Below are 15,232 nucleotides of genomic sequence, written 5' to 3'. Positions count from 1 at the left end.
TGCGTCCAGGCTGCTCGTATGGACCCAGGAAAAGAAAGCAAGGAAAGCTCATCTCTTATATACAATACGATCAGTCATATATACAACCAATATCACTGGCAGGACCAGTGAAAAATGATAATGATTGTCGTAAAAGTTTATTCTAGTTTGGATTCAAATTCAAATTCATGACCACCATTTGGTCTAGGTATATCGACAACCCATAAATTAAATAAATTAAACTGCACACTGTTCTAAATGTAACAAATTTCACTGCGTGGAACAGAGAATTTGAATAACATCCCCGTAACAGCAATCATGTTCTCACCAGCCATGTTTTATAGAAAAGCATTAGAGCTCCTTTATTTTTGTTTGATGATTGAAGTCGGGTGTGGTTATAAACAGGCAATGTGAAGAACACTATTTTGAAAATCAAAATCTCCTCCGACTAGACCATGGATTATTTGTTTACCTTCAACCAGCCTTCCACAAATACTTATTATTCGCATTCCTTTTTCTAGTTAAAGCAGTTGAAATGTGGAGAAAGTCTGAGTGATAGTATTTTTACTATTATACATTACAAAGAGTGAGTAAGTTTGGTTTTACGCCACGTTTAACAATATTTAAGCAATGTCAGGGCAGGGGACACCAGAAATGTGCTCCACAAATTGCACGTATGTGGGGAATCGAACCCGGGTGACGAGCGGACCCTTTAACCAGCTTTAACTTTAACCGCCCATTACCACCGTCAATAAAAGATTACGAGATTGGTTACCCCGGGTATCCAGCGTGAAGAGGGACCCGTTGCCCACACGAGGAAACTGAAAATCCAGTCTCCAGTATAATATTCTTTGTAAATATATGATCTCCATCATATTCTAAGTACATTTAGACTACAGTCAGCTATCCCAGCTCATCAGTTCCAAACCATTTAATACGAAATACATGAAGAAGTGTATTTCATGTTTGTGAGACAAATAGTGGCCTTTCAGCTGTAGACAAATGATAATTGTTGTGAACCATTCTCAATTCAAAATATTTTAACTTAGCATGCGTGAATGTGTATTTACGTGAACATGGAGAGAACGCGGGATCCAAACTGTGAAATTGCTGGGACATTGCTCAAGCGACGTAAAACCATATTCACTCACTCACTCACTCACTACACGAAAAGAATTTCCATTATGACGTTCAAAGTATTTTAGGAGCTGCAGTGATAATTTCATTTCGGTATTAAGGCTTTGTTTAATATTCAGTTGAAGACACGTCTTCTCGTGAGCTGATATGTGTCTAGTTTTTTCATGGTGTAAAATAAAGACGCATCTGGATAATGCGTGGATGTTAAACTACGTATACCATCAGAGGCAAACAAAACAAATATGGCAGAGTATCAGCAATATGCATTGCAGACAAAACTACCACAGGGGTCCACTGTTTAGTCTGTTTGAGCTCATTGGGTTCTGGACATGATTTGGACATGAACTAAGGATCGCTCACACTGGTATAGTAGTATCGTCATACTGGTGCAGTTCCGGATTATACACCGGCAGCAATGAAATGATATCGTCGATAAAAAAAATGATGCAAAACAGCTAATCCTTTGCGTGAACAACAATCGAGCTGTTTGATTTGCTTTTTGTTTGAAGCGCACTCTGATATTTCGTTTGAAATCAGACGTATGGTTTTGATTGCTTTTGGATGTCACCACAGCTCAGTCTCAAATGATGATCTAGACGCCTGTAGATCATAAAGTAATACCATCAGACATTTTATCTATCTTTAGTACATCAACGTACATGCATGTTTTTGCGCTGCAATGATTGAGAATTCTCTGCGAAAATCTGCCCGGGCGAACTTCAAACGTTTTGACCATTTTTAAGACATCAAACAAACATTTACATTTTTATGCAAATTGTATGAGTGGTACATGTAGGTGATGCTGGTAGTGAGGGCATAATCCACATTTTCATTTTGACTGTGAAGTGAGTAACTGTGAACAGTCATCTGAGCTATTAACAACAGATAAAAAATCATTACGTTGTGAAATTAAATATGAAAATGTTTCAACAATTTTAATCGTAAAAATATATATGTACAGCCTTGTGCTGTCTAACTTTGGCATCTGTAACGATGTTCAAGTTTAAGAAATACGAATTCTACATAAAGAGAAATATTAATATTACAATAAACTAAAGAAACATACATTGTATGTCTTTATTGACATTTACCCTATTTTCCACCTACTCCCCATTCAAATCCATTTCCTGAAACCGTAGTGTCGAACTGAGAGCAGAGCTGCCCGTTCTGTGAGAGTTCTGTGTGTGGATGTCCTAGTAAAGGTCTCACTGCCACCGTGTCCAGAAATGACATGTGAGAGAAAGTGGAGAGTTGTTATGAGAGTTGATCCGAAATGAAATTTTGAAGTTCTTATGCAAAATGTTCTTCAGCTTTGTTAAATGAATATAAAGGAACTTACACACTCAAGTATGTACCAGCTAGTCATGTGCCAGTAATTTCATACCTTACACGGAATGAATGTTGAAAGGACAGTTTAGGATAAGTGCTCTTATTTGCCCACAGAATGCGTGATAAGTTTTGTTTCAGAATGGTTATCAGAAGATTTGATATGAACGAGAACTAAGACTTTGTTCATTACCAATTTGGGAAAACAATACATATATCGGAATCGATTGTGTGCAGAAACGTGGATGGTTTGCATATTTTCATGAGCTAAAGTAAAGACATATATTGACAAGTGTCAACATACTGGTGAGTGAACGTTACAAACTAGGTAAATTTAGCAAGTGAAGACATTTATCGCGCAGTATTTTCACTTCGACCCCGACCTCGCTTATGTTATGCTTTTATTTTTCGTTAATTAATATTGGACCACGAGCAAATGCTTTTCTTTACGATTACATGTTTTCTCAGTTGTCAAGCGCACTATATCTATTAATTGTCCACAGTACAAATGTTACATATTCATTGTTGAGTTCGGAATCTAACGATATTCTTCGATGAGAAGAGAAGGCAGGTTTTTCAAACAAGGGCTCATTTACTGGCACGAGTCACAACTATTTTAATGGCTCATATCAGTATTCTATTGGTATGTTAAATTATAACGATAAGGATGACAGGCACTGAGTTCTGTCTCACTTTACAGCCTGAGGGTTAACGGATTCGTTCACTGACAGTTTAACAGTATTGTCACTATTTCAGAAACCTCACACAATGCTTTAATTGCTGGTTTGAACCTATTGAACTCTTGAAATGACAATATAAATCCGTTCACATGTACCTGGAGCACGTCTCTTTTCATGAAATATGCAGTTTTTATTGCATTAGGGGGATTTGGAATGAAATAGGTAACTGAAGATAGTCCCTCAATAATTTATTTTCTTGTGAACTTAAGTTTTATAGAAATAACTATTTTACGCATGCTTCCACACTAATGTGAAACATAATGCTAATGTAAAAACGAAAGGTTTAGAAAATAACAGTTGTGCTTGAATGCTTGTTGTTTTCAATTGAATAGCATATTGGTATCAATATAATTCATGTTAGACGTTGTGCTATATACCATGTCTCATAAGATAACGCAGCGAGAAGATACATTAATCTGTGGAAAAAACTTTTCTTCGTCTAATTCTCGTATGGTTTACTTTTTCAAAAGGGTTTTATGCCGTCTCTGGCATTATTCCAGAAAGTGAAGGACGTGATAGCATGAAGTTTCTGTATATTGTTCCACTGAGTGGGAATCGAGCCTGTGGCCTCTACTTTACGAGCGAAACATGCAATTAAATGTCACATTTGCGAAAATATCGGTGAGGTAAAGAACTCGGCGTTCTTCCCGTTTAACAAAACGTTTCTTGTATCTGACAGAGAGTAAGCTATACTTCCTCACAACCTTAATACCCATTGATAGTCACCCAATACCATGATTACTGAATTCTTTGGTTAGATTAATAGCATAGATTAACGTTAAACAGTAACAATGGTGCCTTGACACATAAATGACTGACGAAGACAACAATATTAGCATTCTATGGAAATAAAAATACATTTACTATAATTGTAAGTGAGCATTCGTCTTACCCTATATTTCAACACAACATACAAGCATGTTATTGTACGAAAATTTGCTTTTGTTTCGTGAAGCAAGTATAAGCTTCTATTCGCACAATATCTGAGTGATACAACTGTGTCACAGAGTCTGACGAGATCTATCCAATGATTGCACGAGTTCTGTCTCGTTGGCCAGGTAGATTGCACATCATTGTACATTAAAGGAAAGCCGAGGTGTTCACAATATCAACTACTGGGTTTTTAGATTCAGTTATTACAAGACCATGTCAAATAGCTAGAATTTGTTGAGTGTAGTAAACAACAAACAATATAAAGCTCCTTGTACACGACTTTCCACGCAATGCTTAGAAGTACAGTTCGTCCGTGACATGTCCACAGATTCGTTTCCATTAGTTTTAGATATGGAAGTCCGATCCTTCTTGAATCTAACGCTGGTGTTGACCGGTGCCTATTCATCCGAAATACTGCACTTTCCAACCACCATAGCATCCCTGATGAAATATTAATCAGGTTTGCTTATGAAACTTCGTCTTGGGTTCTAAAACTACAGGGTTCTTTCAACACTGAGAGGTCACGACCACTATCATTCATTATATATATTATCATAACAAAAGAATGGGATTGGCGACTAATTCTTTACAGTACATTAGCTGGGTATATAAGAATCATTTTCTACAGCTGATAATCACACCATCTCGAGATTCGGACTTCATAACAGCGCCCATCGTCTCAACATTCCACCATGCAGGTGAGATTTCCTTTAGTCAGAATGTTCGTGATGCACGTATCAGTAAGCAACGCTGTATCCTCGCTCGTCTCTTTGGTATATTGTGAAAACGCTTAAGGTGTTTCGATGATACCATGCTATTGTATACTGATAAGTCAACATACACTTCATCTTCAAATCGCTGCAGTGTCTAATCATGAAACTGTACCCTCATTATCTTCACCAGTAAGTTATTTTCTATTTTGATTCAGATTATTGCCGTTTTCCTCGCTGCCCTTTGCGCATATGCTCATGCTGGTTTTCCTCTGAATGGGCATGGTCTCCTTGGCGGCGGTTTCCAAGGTAACGGTTTCGGTTTTGGAAAAGGCCTCGCCTCTGGTCACTATGGCTATGGTCATGGCTTCGCTGGTCATGGCTTTGGTAAAGGCTTTGGCCTTGGTGATTCCTTCGTCGGCGGACATGGATTTGGAAATGCTGGTCCCTTTGTCGGTGGACGTGTTTTTGGACACGGTGCCGGTCATTTGGGTCCCTTCGTAGGAGGACAAGGTTTTGGAAGGTCTGGCTCCTTCATCGGCGGACTTGGATTTGGACATGCTGGACCCTTTGTCGGAGGAAATATCTTCGGAGGGGCTGGTCTAGTTATCGGCGGGCATGGGGTAGCTGGATCTTTTGGAGGCTTTGGGGGACGTAGTCTTCTTGGTGGACATGGTTTCGCTGGTCTGCCTGGAAACCGTGGGCTCCTTGGAGGACGCGGGTCCTTCTTTGGTCATCACTAAACCAACAAATATAGTCATGTGTTTCATGAGTGTCATGGTTTAAAGTATGTAAAATAAAATAAACAATCTTTCATGTCATATGGCCTGTTTCTTCTCTTTTACCTTTCGGGATGTAGAGGAATAGCTTATTATTTTATCGTCACGCCAAAGGCCCTGTTTCGATATTCAACATGGGCAACTGCGGTTGGAAAACTGCAAAATACTGTGCGATGCCTTTTTGAATCTTACTCAGTGTGGCCTTAACACGTGTTTATGTTCTCGTTACACTCTGGACAAAGCAATGGGTAAATAGTTATTGTGTTCGTCACCTCAAAGACTCGAGATCTACACCATAAATGTTTAAAGCCCATTACTGATATAAGGGCTTAGACTGGCGTAAAACCCAACTCACTCAGTAATTCACTCACTCACTCTACAGTGTACTTACACTCACTATCTCAACATTTTCTGTCTAGTACAAATCAGTTTTTAAATATACCGTAAGTACAAAGTATTTAGATCTTTTATAAATGGCTATAACAGCCAAATGTGTTGAATTGAGTGATTCCAGGGTTTTATACTTCCAATTAAACATAATAATTCATGAACGCATTTTGGACTTTAGCATTAAGCATTAAAGGATCAGATATCAGACGTAAAACAAACCATTACAAAATGCTTAATATATGTTAATCTTAAACGGGTTTGGAAATATATCCAGTACGTAATTCTATCATACGTCAAAAGGAGTTTATGAAGATAATTATTATGTTAAACATCATATTAACACTAACAGAAATACTTTATCACGAAAGTGATGTCAAATAACCGCACATGCATGCTCTTGAATACTCGTCTCGTCATGTTTGTTTGTAAGAAACTGTAATCAACACGTCTCCACACTGACGCAGCAACTGAGCTTTACAATGACAAAGACCTCCTTTGTTTCACAGTACTAATTGGTTTAAACTTAAACAAACTGTGATACACATTGTGATGCATTTAAAAGAATTTCACGACCCCTTTCCTCAACGCGATCGTAGCGCTAAAGTGATCGTAACTCCCATACTTTAACATAGACCTACGACTGCCGTAACTCCCATACTCTAACACAGACCTACGACTGCCGTAGTGCTACGATCGCTTTGAGGAACTGGGCCCTGGTATCATCAAACATGCACAGTCAAACACGATTTGCGTCGCACGAGTCTTCGTCAAACGTTGATCATGATAACATCATTCACACGTCCTAGTAAAGCATTCAAATGGTTTAATGGAAGGCATAGTGATAAAGTTTGACTCCAGATTATGTCCGATGCAAATCTAACATGACTTGCTGTCGCATATTTACCACGTGCCTCTCTCAGGATTGCAAGAAGCTTACGTACAATCTTGGATTCGGATCGTGTGTGATATGTACATGAGATGATCCATGTCAGAAACCGGTTCTTCACGTCCACTATCATTCCACACAGACATATTTCACCTCCGTGTGTATCATAACATTAAGACTTAACATTTACCAACTTTACTCTTCTATATTTATTTGTTATTACAATCACTTGTTGTCAGAGATTACATAATTCAAGCTTAAACACTTTACATGTTGTAACAGTCTATATAAAAGGCAAGCGACACACGCAGACAGACAAGTATTAATGCATATTTTTGCAGATGCAGTTATGTGTTATATAACTAAGTAGAGAATTGGCCTTTGTAAGTCTTCGTTGCTGTAATATCCAGACATTCTGTTAATAATATCCTCAATAACAGAGGGTCTACCACTATTCACGTCATGTTCATAGTCACTATGTGAACCTCGTCGTATATTCACTTGTCTCAAACTGAGGTAAATGACCGAATGAAGAATGCTAAAGTTCTACTCCTGTGAAGGAAATGGAAATTTTATCAGTGGTAATTCCCACTATGGCCCACAATCAGTGTCAACCTGACAAAAATGAGTTGGGACCCGTGCCATTCATATTCTTTAGTGCGGGCTTAGAGTCAGAATTTCCGATTATTTGGAAAGCCAGAAATATAAGAATGTAAAGCAGGATCCATTGATAATTATGGCAGGCACACAAGTATGTTCAAAGAAATGCTGGCAAACAGAAATAACACGCACATGGTTACTACAGGTGGCGTTCTTCATTTAGATTTCTAGGGCTAGAGTGAATTGTCTATGGGCGCCATTAAACACTGACATTACGTCACAGTAATCACTTGAGCAAAAGGTTTCTGCTAGTCGCACAACGTGAAAGTAATACATATTTATGGTATACTATCCGTTTTATAGAAGGTCAAATTGAAAATAATCTCTGACTGTAAATTATTTACGAGTATGCATCGACGATTTGTAATCAGGATTCCATTCCATGTGATCACCACTAAGAATAATTCAAAGAGTATATTTGAACTTAATAGTCCGATATCCCAGCAACAGAAGGAACGGGTGTAGTGTTTAGTATTCCCATTGCCCATCATGCCCTTGGCAAAGTATATAACGCTGCATGACTCCATTCACCGGAATCAATTCATTAAAGGATTCTTACTCAAGTTGCATGGGTCAATGGTCTCGACACTGGAAGCCAAACCTTACATTATAAATTATTGCACTAACGTTAAAGCAGACTTGAGAAAACTCACTGTTACGATTAAATGCGTAATTGTATACTCAAATGCAACATTATTTCTTAAGTCATGCATAAACTGTCTGTTTCGGTAATTAAATAATGCACACAATATAGTGCATGACAACTCGTTCAACTTGACCTGATCAAGTGAATACTAATGCATTGTATGACCGTGTCACAACTGCTTGAGTCTCTTACTGTGAGGGGGTGCACCTTTTTCAGTTGATTGTCAACATGATTTAACAGCCGAGACAATGTTGCCGTTTGACATCTCAGTGTCGAGAAATCGTTAGCAATGTCCTAGCTCTCATTAAAAAAAGAAGCTACAGATGGTACAGTATGACAGCGATAGTGAATCGGGTTGTGAAAGTAACTGACGTCTGTACGTTGTAAATTTAGTAAACCAAAGCAGATAGCACATGTCTGTATACAAAAAAACCAAAACAATTAAAACATGAAAAAAACATTATGTCAGAAGTGTTGTTTTCCTCGTCAGTGCATAAATCACTGAAACAAAATACACAAGAACTGGATAGGTTAAAGCTTCTCAGATTCAGGTTGAAAAACGTTGGGAGAAGCTTGCCAAGGGGATAATGGAATGAGAAGGATAGTGTTCATTAAACATTTTCATCATACGTACATGAGATGTCGATCAAGTGTACACTACATGCACGCTGATGTCAATGGGGGTGGGGGAGGGGGGGGGGCATATTCACGTATTTACTAAAGTCTCAATCTGACAATATGGTAACAATAGTGAAATTACCGTGTCCATTCCATGTTTATTTCTTATTTGTCGATTTCACAATGTTGCAATACGGGTACGATAGTGAGGCCAACTGCAAAGCTTCATTAGCTTCCCGTGTGGATAAACTATATTTAAGGATTACATCCACCTCAATTCCTGTATCTCTTTTCTCACTGAAGAAATAGCTTTATTGTATTCGTTATCAATATTAGTTTTTAAGCTGTCTCAAGAATCATGCATTGATTCAAATCCGAGTTCGATGGAGACGAAATGATTTGACTAAATGCATTAACGATTAATGAGCGACAAAGTAGGCTAAACAGAGATATAACTAAATGTGTCTTGTCCTGTTCTATAAATACAGTAGTTTTGTCCTCTTTTAGAAATAAAGGAGAGTGTTAAATTTCTGTGACTGACTAAGTGTCTAATAGTCTGAGAGATTAATACATCCTTATACAGAAACTGTCAAATCAGTGACGTTGTTTCCTATTTCAGTGGTGAAATATGCGTTTTGCTTCTTCAAGTCATTGTTTGGTCAATTCTGACTGAATATTCAAGCGGTCGTCACTGATACGGTCGCGTGGTACACATGTAATGATATAACGGCGCTAGTACCCACGTGACCCCTGAACATAAGTATATATGGAGGCCACCTGAAAGTGACAGTATCAGTCATCTCATTGCTGGTGTTTCATCTAGTCAAGTCTTACCATCATGAAGGTAATACAACTCTGCATGGTTTCTTTATTTTATGTGGAAAGAGTTTCTTGGTGGAATTTGATGATTCTGAAAATGAAAAGCCGTAAATTATTGCGTTTTATCTGCGATAAGAATTTAGATACACGAGAACCTAGAAGTGATAGTAGTCATGTAGACTGACACATGGTGATGAGGAGTTTATGACTCTTTCCTCACACAAGCTTATAGAACTATTTGTCATTTTTCGTAATTAATTCTCACATACTATGATTATGATACTATGATTGCTAACAAGTTATTCACTGAAGCACATTACATGTTTGTTAAGTGCAGATTAACGTGAACCAGTTTCGGATATTTCAAAATAATAACACACGAACTGTATTCAAAGCTACTTGTCTGTCATGGTTTGATTCCAACATCAATTAAGATAATTACTATAGGACACATCATACCAAGAATGTTTCTGCATTTTCTTAACTGAGTTATTATAATTTCAACTTATTCTGGTTTCAGTTCGTCGTCGCTGTGTTGTCCGTCATGGCCTGCTCTGCCATGGCCCAGCTGCCTCTCCTTGGTAAAGGAGTTGGAAATTTCGGCGTTGGCTTCAACAATGGTCTCATTGCTGGTAAAGGTTATGACTACACCCCATACAATAACTATGACTATAGCGGATACGGTAACGGTAAAGGTCTTGGCAACGTTGGTATTGTTGGTACAGGCTATGGCTACAACCCCTACAACAACAAATATGGGTACAATGGCTATGGCTACGGTAAAGGCTTCGGCAACGTTGGTGCTGGAAAAACTTACGGTAGCGACTACAGCCCCTACAGCTACAACAACAATGGGTATGATAAAGGCGTTGCTGGGCACGTACCTGGTCTGGTAGGACACGGACCCTTCGTCGGACACGTTGTTGGACATAGACCTGTCGTTGGACACAGCGTGGCCGGACACGGTGTTTATGGACATAGTGGACCCTTCGTTGGTCATGGAGTTGCTGGTTCTTTCATCAACAAAGCCAGTCCCTATTACTACCATTAGAGATATATGTTTAAATGTATTTTCATACTGTACCAATTTATTCTTTACAACAATAAAATGAATAAACTGTACCTAAACATGCATGCGTATTGTCTTCATTCCAACATCCATATTCCACAATGCCGTGTCCATTTTGATCCGGACTTCGCGTGTGTTGCGTTGGTTTCAATGGACCATTCAGACTGAAGGTAAAAAAAAAACTGTTACAAAATTTAACTAAATTAAGAGTTTTTGAGTTCACGAAGATCATACCTTTTCTGCTAATGTATCCGTTGCAGTTCATAACATATTCACTACTTAACCTAAACACCCATATATATTAATACAATCTTGTATTGAAAATAGTAACAGACTAATTTGATGAAGTAGAAAAGGTATTTGCTAAAGTAACCGGTTCCACGTTGACAAGTACATATATGAAAACTCACATATTAATCATCCCACAAGCCTCAGCAGGTAAATGTGCACGCACTCGCACGCAATCTCAATTGTCAGATACAAACTGATAGTTGATGATTGTATCATGTTATCATACATACACATTTCGTACGGTTTCAAAGTAGTTATTATATCGAAGTGTGCTGATCTCGTCTTACGCTTAAAGCGTTCGCTTTTCTCGACATGAATATGTGGAGTCCAACAAAGATACATTGGGCGGGTGCCTTTCCTCGTGTCCAATGCCGTTGTACATGTGTTGCTTAAAAACAAATATCTTCAATAACGTATCCACTCATACCTGCCAAACTAGTCCATATTATGAGGGAATACACGTTCATGACGACAGACATTAAATCGAGAATATATTGAAATGACTGACTGAACGAGATAAGTGTTTAACGTGTCCATTGCCCATCATGGCATTAGCCTTGAAGAGTCAACAGACTCCATCCAGCGGAATCTGCATCGGATCCATCTGTTAGGTCATTCCATTCATAGAACGTGTATACATACCGTTTAGATCGAAAAACTCAACAGGGACAAGGTAAAGATTGTGTGATCATTTCAAAGTAATCTGGTCGTGAGAACAGAGAGAGAACACACTAAGAACTGTTCGGGTAAAGTCTTATATCATTAACCTCTTGAAGTGACACATTTGCGTGCGATTGTGAATACCACCTCATTCATTGTCTCCTTCCTTTCTGTACGGCGCAAATATCTTCAGTCTGTAAACGAGATGCGTGCATAAAAGCCTCAAGAAGACAGCTATGGCGAGTTTGTTAGAAATATTGTGTCACAACTGAGTTACTCTACAATAACATATCGGAAAACTCTTTCTTCAGGAAAAATACATGCACGTTTTTTTTTAATTTCTGTCCGATTTAGAGATTAAAAAACAGCATAGGAATATTTCTCTTGTAAAACACGAAACGGAAAGGTAGATGTCACTGTGTTTGTTATCGTGGGCAGTCTGGTAGGGTTGTAGCTAAAGCTTTCACTTGGTACGTCTGAAGGCTGATGCTGAGGCTGATTCCTCTGTTGCGTATAATGGGTAATTCCCTTTTCTCTTGGTAGTGAATATAGAATATAGAAGTTACGATCTATTCGTCTGCACTATTTAACTGCCATGTGAATGGAAGATGTTATCTTAACTGATTTTCAGTGGATAATTCACACAGGCTTCTCGCCTACATTTATTCTGTTCTTGATCCTGGATTCTGAGAATAGTCAAGAGTGAGTATTCCTGCGGTTAAGGAAATGCTTTTAATCGTAGAAAAAAATCGTAGAAAAAAAATCTACACAGACACTGTACCACTGTCTGGCTACTGATTATTAACGTTGGAGGTTAGTTCATATTGCAATAAGCAATAGAGTATTAGATAACAGTCACATGTACATGTTGGGCCAGAAGTACCTCCAAATAATAAAGAACATCGTCAAGTACAATATTATATGATATAAATGCCAGCACAATTTACATCATGTTCGGGAAACTTACAATGCAAACCGCGTTGGCTATTCACTTTCCAAAATTCAAGTGACCGACTGAGTGAATAATATCTAAATCGTAGTTGGAATGGAACAGTGGTAATTCACACTACGACTAATAGATACCCTGGTGCCATTTATAGTCATCAGTACCAGGTACAAGACTTGATTTTAGATGATTTGGGTTTGAATGAAATCAAAAATTAAAAAAAAAAGACGGCAAAAACGAGATAGTAGTGGAAACGATTTTGCAGTGACACGTGCAAGTGCAAAGAAATGCTTGTAAATAGGAAATAAAACATGCGCAAAGGTTCACATGAGGGTGACTCTAATAACCTAGATCTGTAAGGATGAAACGAAGGTTTCTGGGCGTGTCACGCATTTACAGAATAACGTCACAGTGATCACTTACGCAACACGTTTCTAAGAGTCTCACAACGTGAAAGTAATAAAGATTTATAGCCTACCATCAGTTTTATGGAGGCCTGAATTGGAAATAATCACTGAATGCACTGAATTTACGAGTATACATCGAAGCTATGTAGCCAGGGTTTTATTTTTATAAGCACCATTCAGGCGACCTCAAAGCGTACATTTGCATATTACTTTCCGATATCCCAGCAACGGAAGGAACGAGAGGGGTGTTTAATTACACATTGCCCAACACGCTTTTAGCACTGTCAAAAACTAAAGAGCTTGTTAAAGTCAACATCTCAGCAAGACTCCATACCCCTGAACCTCTAATTCTTCCTTCTTCTCATAACCTTAGATTGTAAATATTTCACAAACTTGGATTTGAGGCAGTACGTTTGAATTTTAATTACTATCTCAAAGGAATTTATCAAATGGTTCCTATTGCAAGTGATACATAAACTGACTATTTCGTCAGTTTCTATAATTATATAATGTGCTCATTGCAATAATGTCGGGTAATATGCCAACGTTTGTAGGTCGTGGGACGTAAACTTGAATAAAATTAAGGTTGAATATGTATGAAGAAAGTGTGTTCATGCAAATCACTCTGCGTTTTTATGTCCATTGCACTCATGCTGCATTTGCTAGTGTCATCATGAAATGTATTGGACGCAGAATGAAAGGAAACATATTTGGAAAATATACTTTGATATTACTTTTAATGCATTTGTTACTGTTTTCAAAGGCGCAACATCAACAGCATAAATCCAACAAACTTAATCACTTTTCCACACGGTTTGCTTTGACAAATAAATAAATAAATAAATAAATAAATAAGGCAGATGTGTAAGTTTGGGATTTGTGTTTATATTTACAACAGCTTTATTTCGTAATAGTTTTGAACAACATGTTGCACACATATTTGCCACATTACTTTATGACCAGATGCATTTTGTTGTGGGTTGTTGTGAAAAAACTCCACATAGATCTGGGTTGATTGTCTTGTGCAATTAATACTAACAGTTTGGCCGTTTGCGTTTTCAATGCCTTAAAATATTTTGATGAGATATTTGTCAAATCCATATCATTTTCAACAATCGAACAACATTCGAACGCACTTACAATCCTATTCATTATTGAAAATATTAATTTTATGTACCTCATTCATACAATCATTATGACTTGTTTATTTCTTTTTTTGTTTCTTTTAATTCACGACGCTGCAGTTTGGGCTGCGACACGAAGTTGCATTAACCTCCTGTGCATTAAGGTCTCAATGATAATAAAAGAAATTACAATAAATTATTAACAATGTTTGAATGCAGTTACGATTCTAATCATACCTGAAATAATACATAAATATATGAAATTTAGTCTTTCTATGTGTATCTACTTTAGTTGGTGTTCAAGTACAGTATCACTTCATTTACTTTGTAGGGGTAAATCGTATTTTAACGGGGAATACGTTTGTCATAAATATTTTGTACACCTCATTCCCTCCCGTCTTAGGGATGCAAATTACTTAATTGTATGAGTTACTTATGCTAGTCCCCAAACTTCTCTACAAAAAAAAAAACATGCATAAATCTATGAAGCGTTAGTGGCGTTTTATGAGTTAACTGCTGCACCGAAATTGTGTTACTTCACAAACACTGTGGAAAATCACTTAGGTTACCTAATGCTTTATCTTCACATTCGTTATATCCTACATTTATTAAACATACAAAATAGTTTCAAAGGTTAAAAGCTCTTTTTTTTAACCAAAATCAACTTTGTCGAAACAAATGAGTACATCAATAACACTTACGTAGGGTGTATGTAGCATAACCACATATAGCACATATACATGTATCATGTACTAATTTAGTAGTGTACACACTGGCATGCATTATATACTAAATGCTTGTATTTGCTTGAAGTAAAATATATAATGTATTCAACACATTCAAAGCTCTAACGCTGCTTGAGCAGGTGCGGATAATTTCATAACGTCTATTGAATCTATATTCAAAGTAAAATTTGGTCTCTGTTAGAACACGCACGAAACCCTGACAATTTTGTAACACTTCCTCTGGTGAAAGAGATAATAATTAACATTTCTTTTATACATTTTGTGCTTGGCATTTGTGTGAATGGAGGGTGGTACTTGTAGAGCGGAACATAATCAACATTGCCGTGAGGTATAATCACTGGCTTTCAGTAATCCATTCACAAAATG

The 15,232-nt window shown here is 37.5% G+C and overlaps 1 protein-coding gene across 1 annotated transcript; it reads left to right on the top strand.

Annotated features, from left to right (window-relative positions):
* Positions 1–9,642: 9,642 nt before the first annotated feature.
* Positions 9,643–10,686, top strand: LOC137272011 (scale keratin-like). Its single transcript, XM_067804386.1, has 2 exons — positions 9,643–9,648; positions 10,144–10,686. Exons 1-2 carry the CDS (start codon positions 9,643–9,645, stop codon positions 10,672–10,674), a joined length of 537 nt encoding a protein of 178 aa, XP_067660487.1. The 3' UTR covers positions 10,675–10,686.
* The last annotated feature ends 4,546 nt before the right edge of the window (positions 10,687–15,232 follow it).

The sequence above is a fragment of the Haliotis asinina genome, chromosome 2, assembly GCF_037392515.1.
Source record: "Haliotis asinina isolate JCU_RB_2024 chromosome 2, JCU_Hal_asi_v2, whole genome shotgun sequence".
Lineage (NCBI taxonomy): Eukaryota > Metazoa > Mollusca > Gastropoda > Lepetellida > Haliotidae > Haliotis > Haliotis asinina.
The sequence above is the reverse complement of the archived record's forward strand: the minus strand, read 5'-3'. Positions and strand labels throughout refer to the sequence as shown.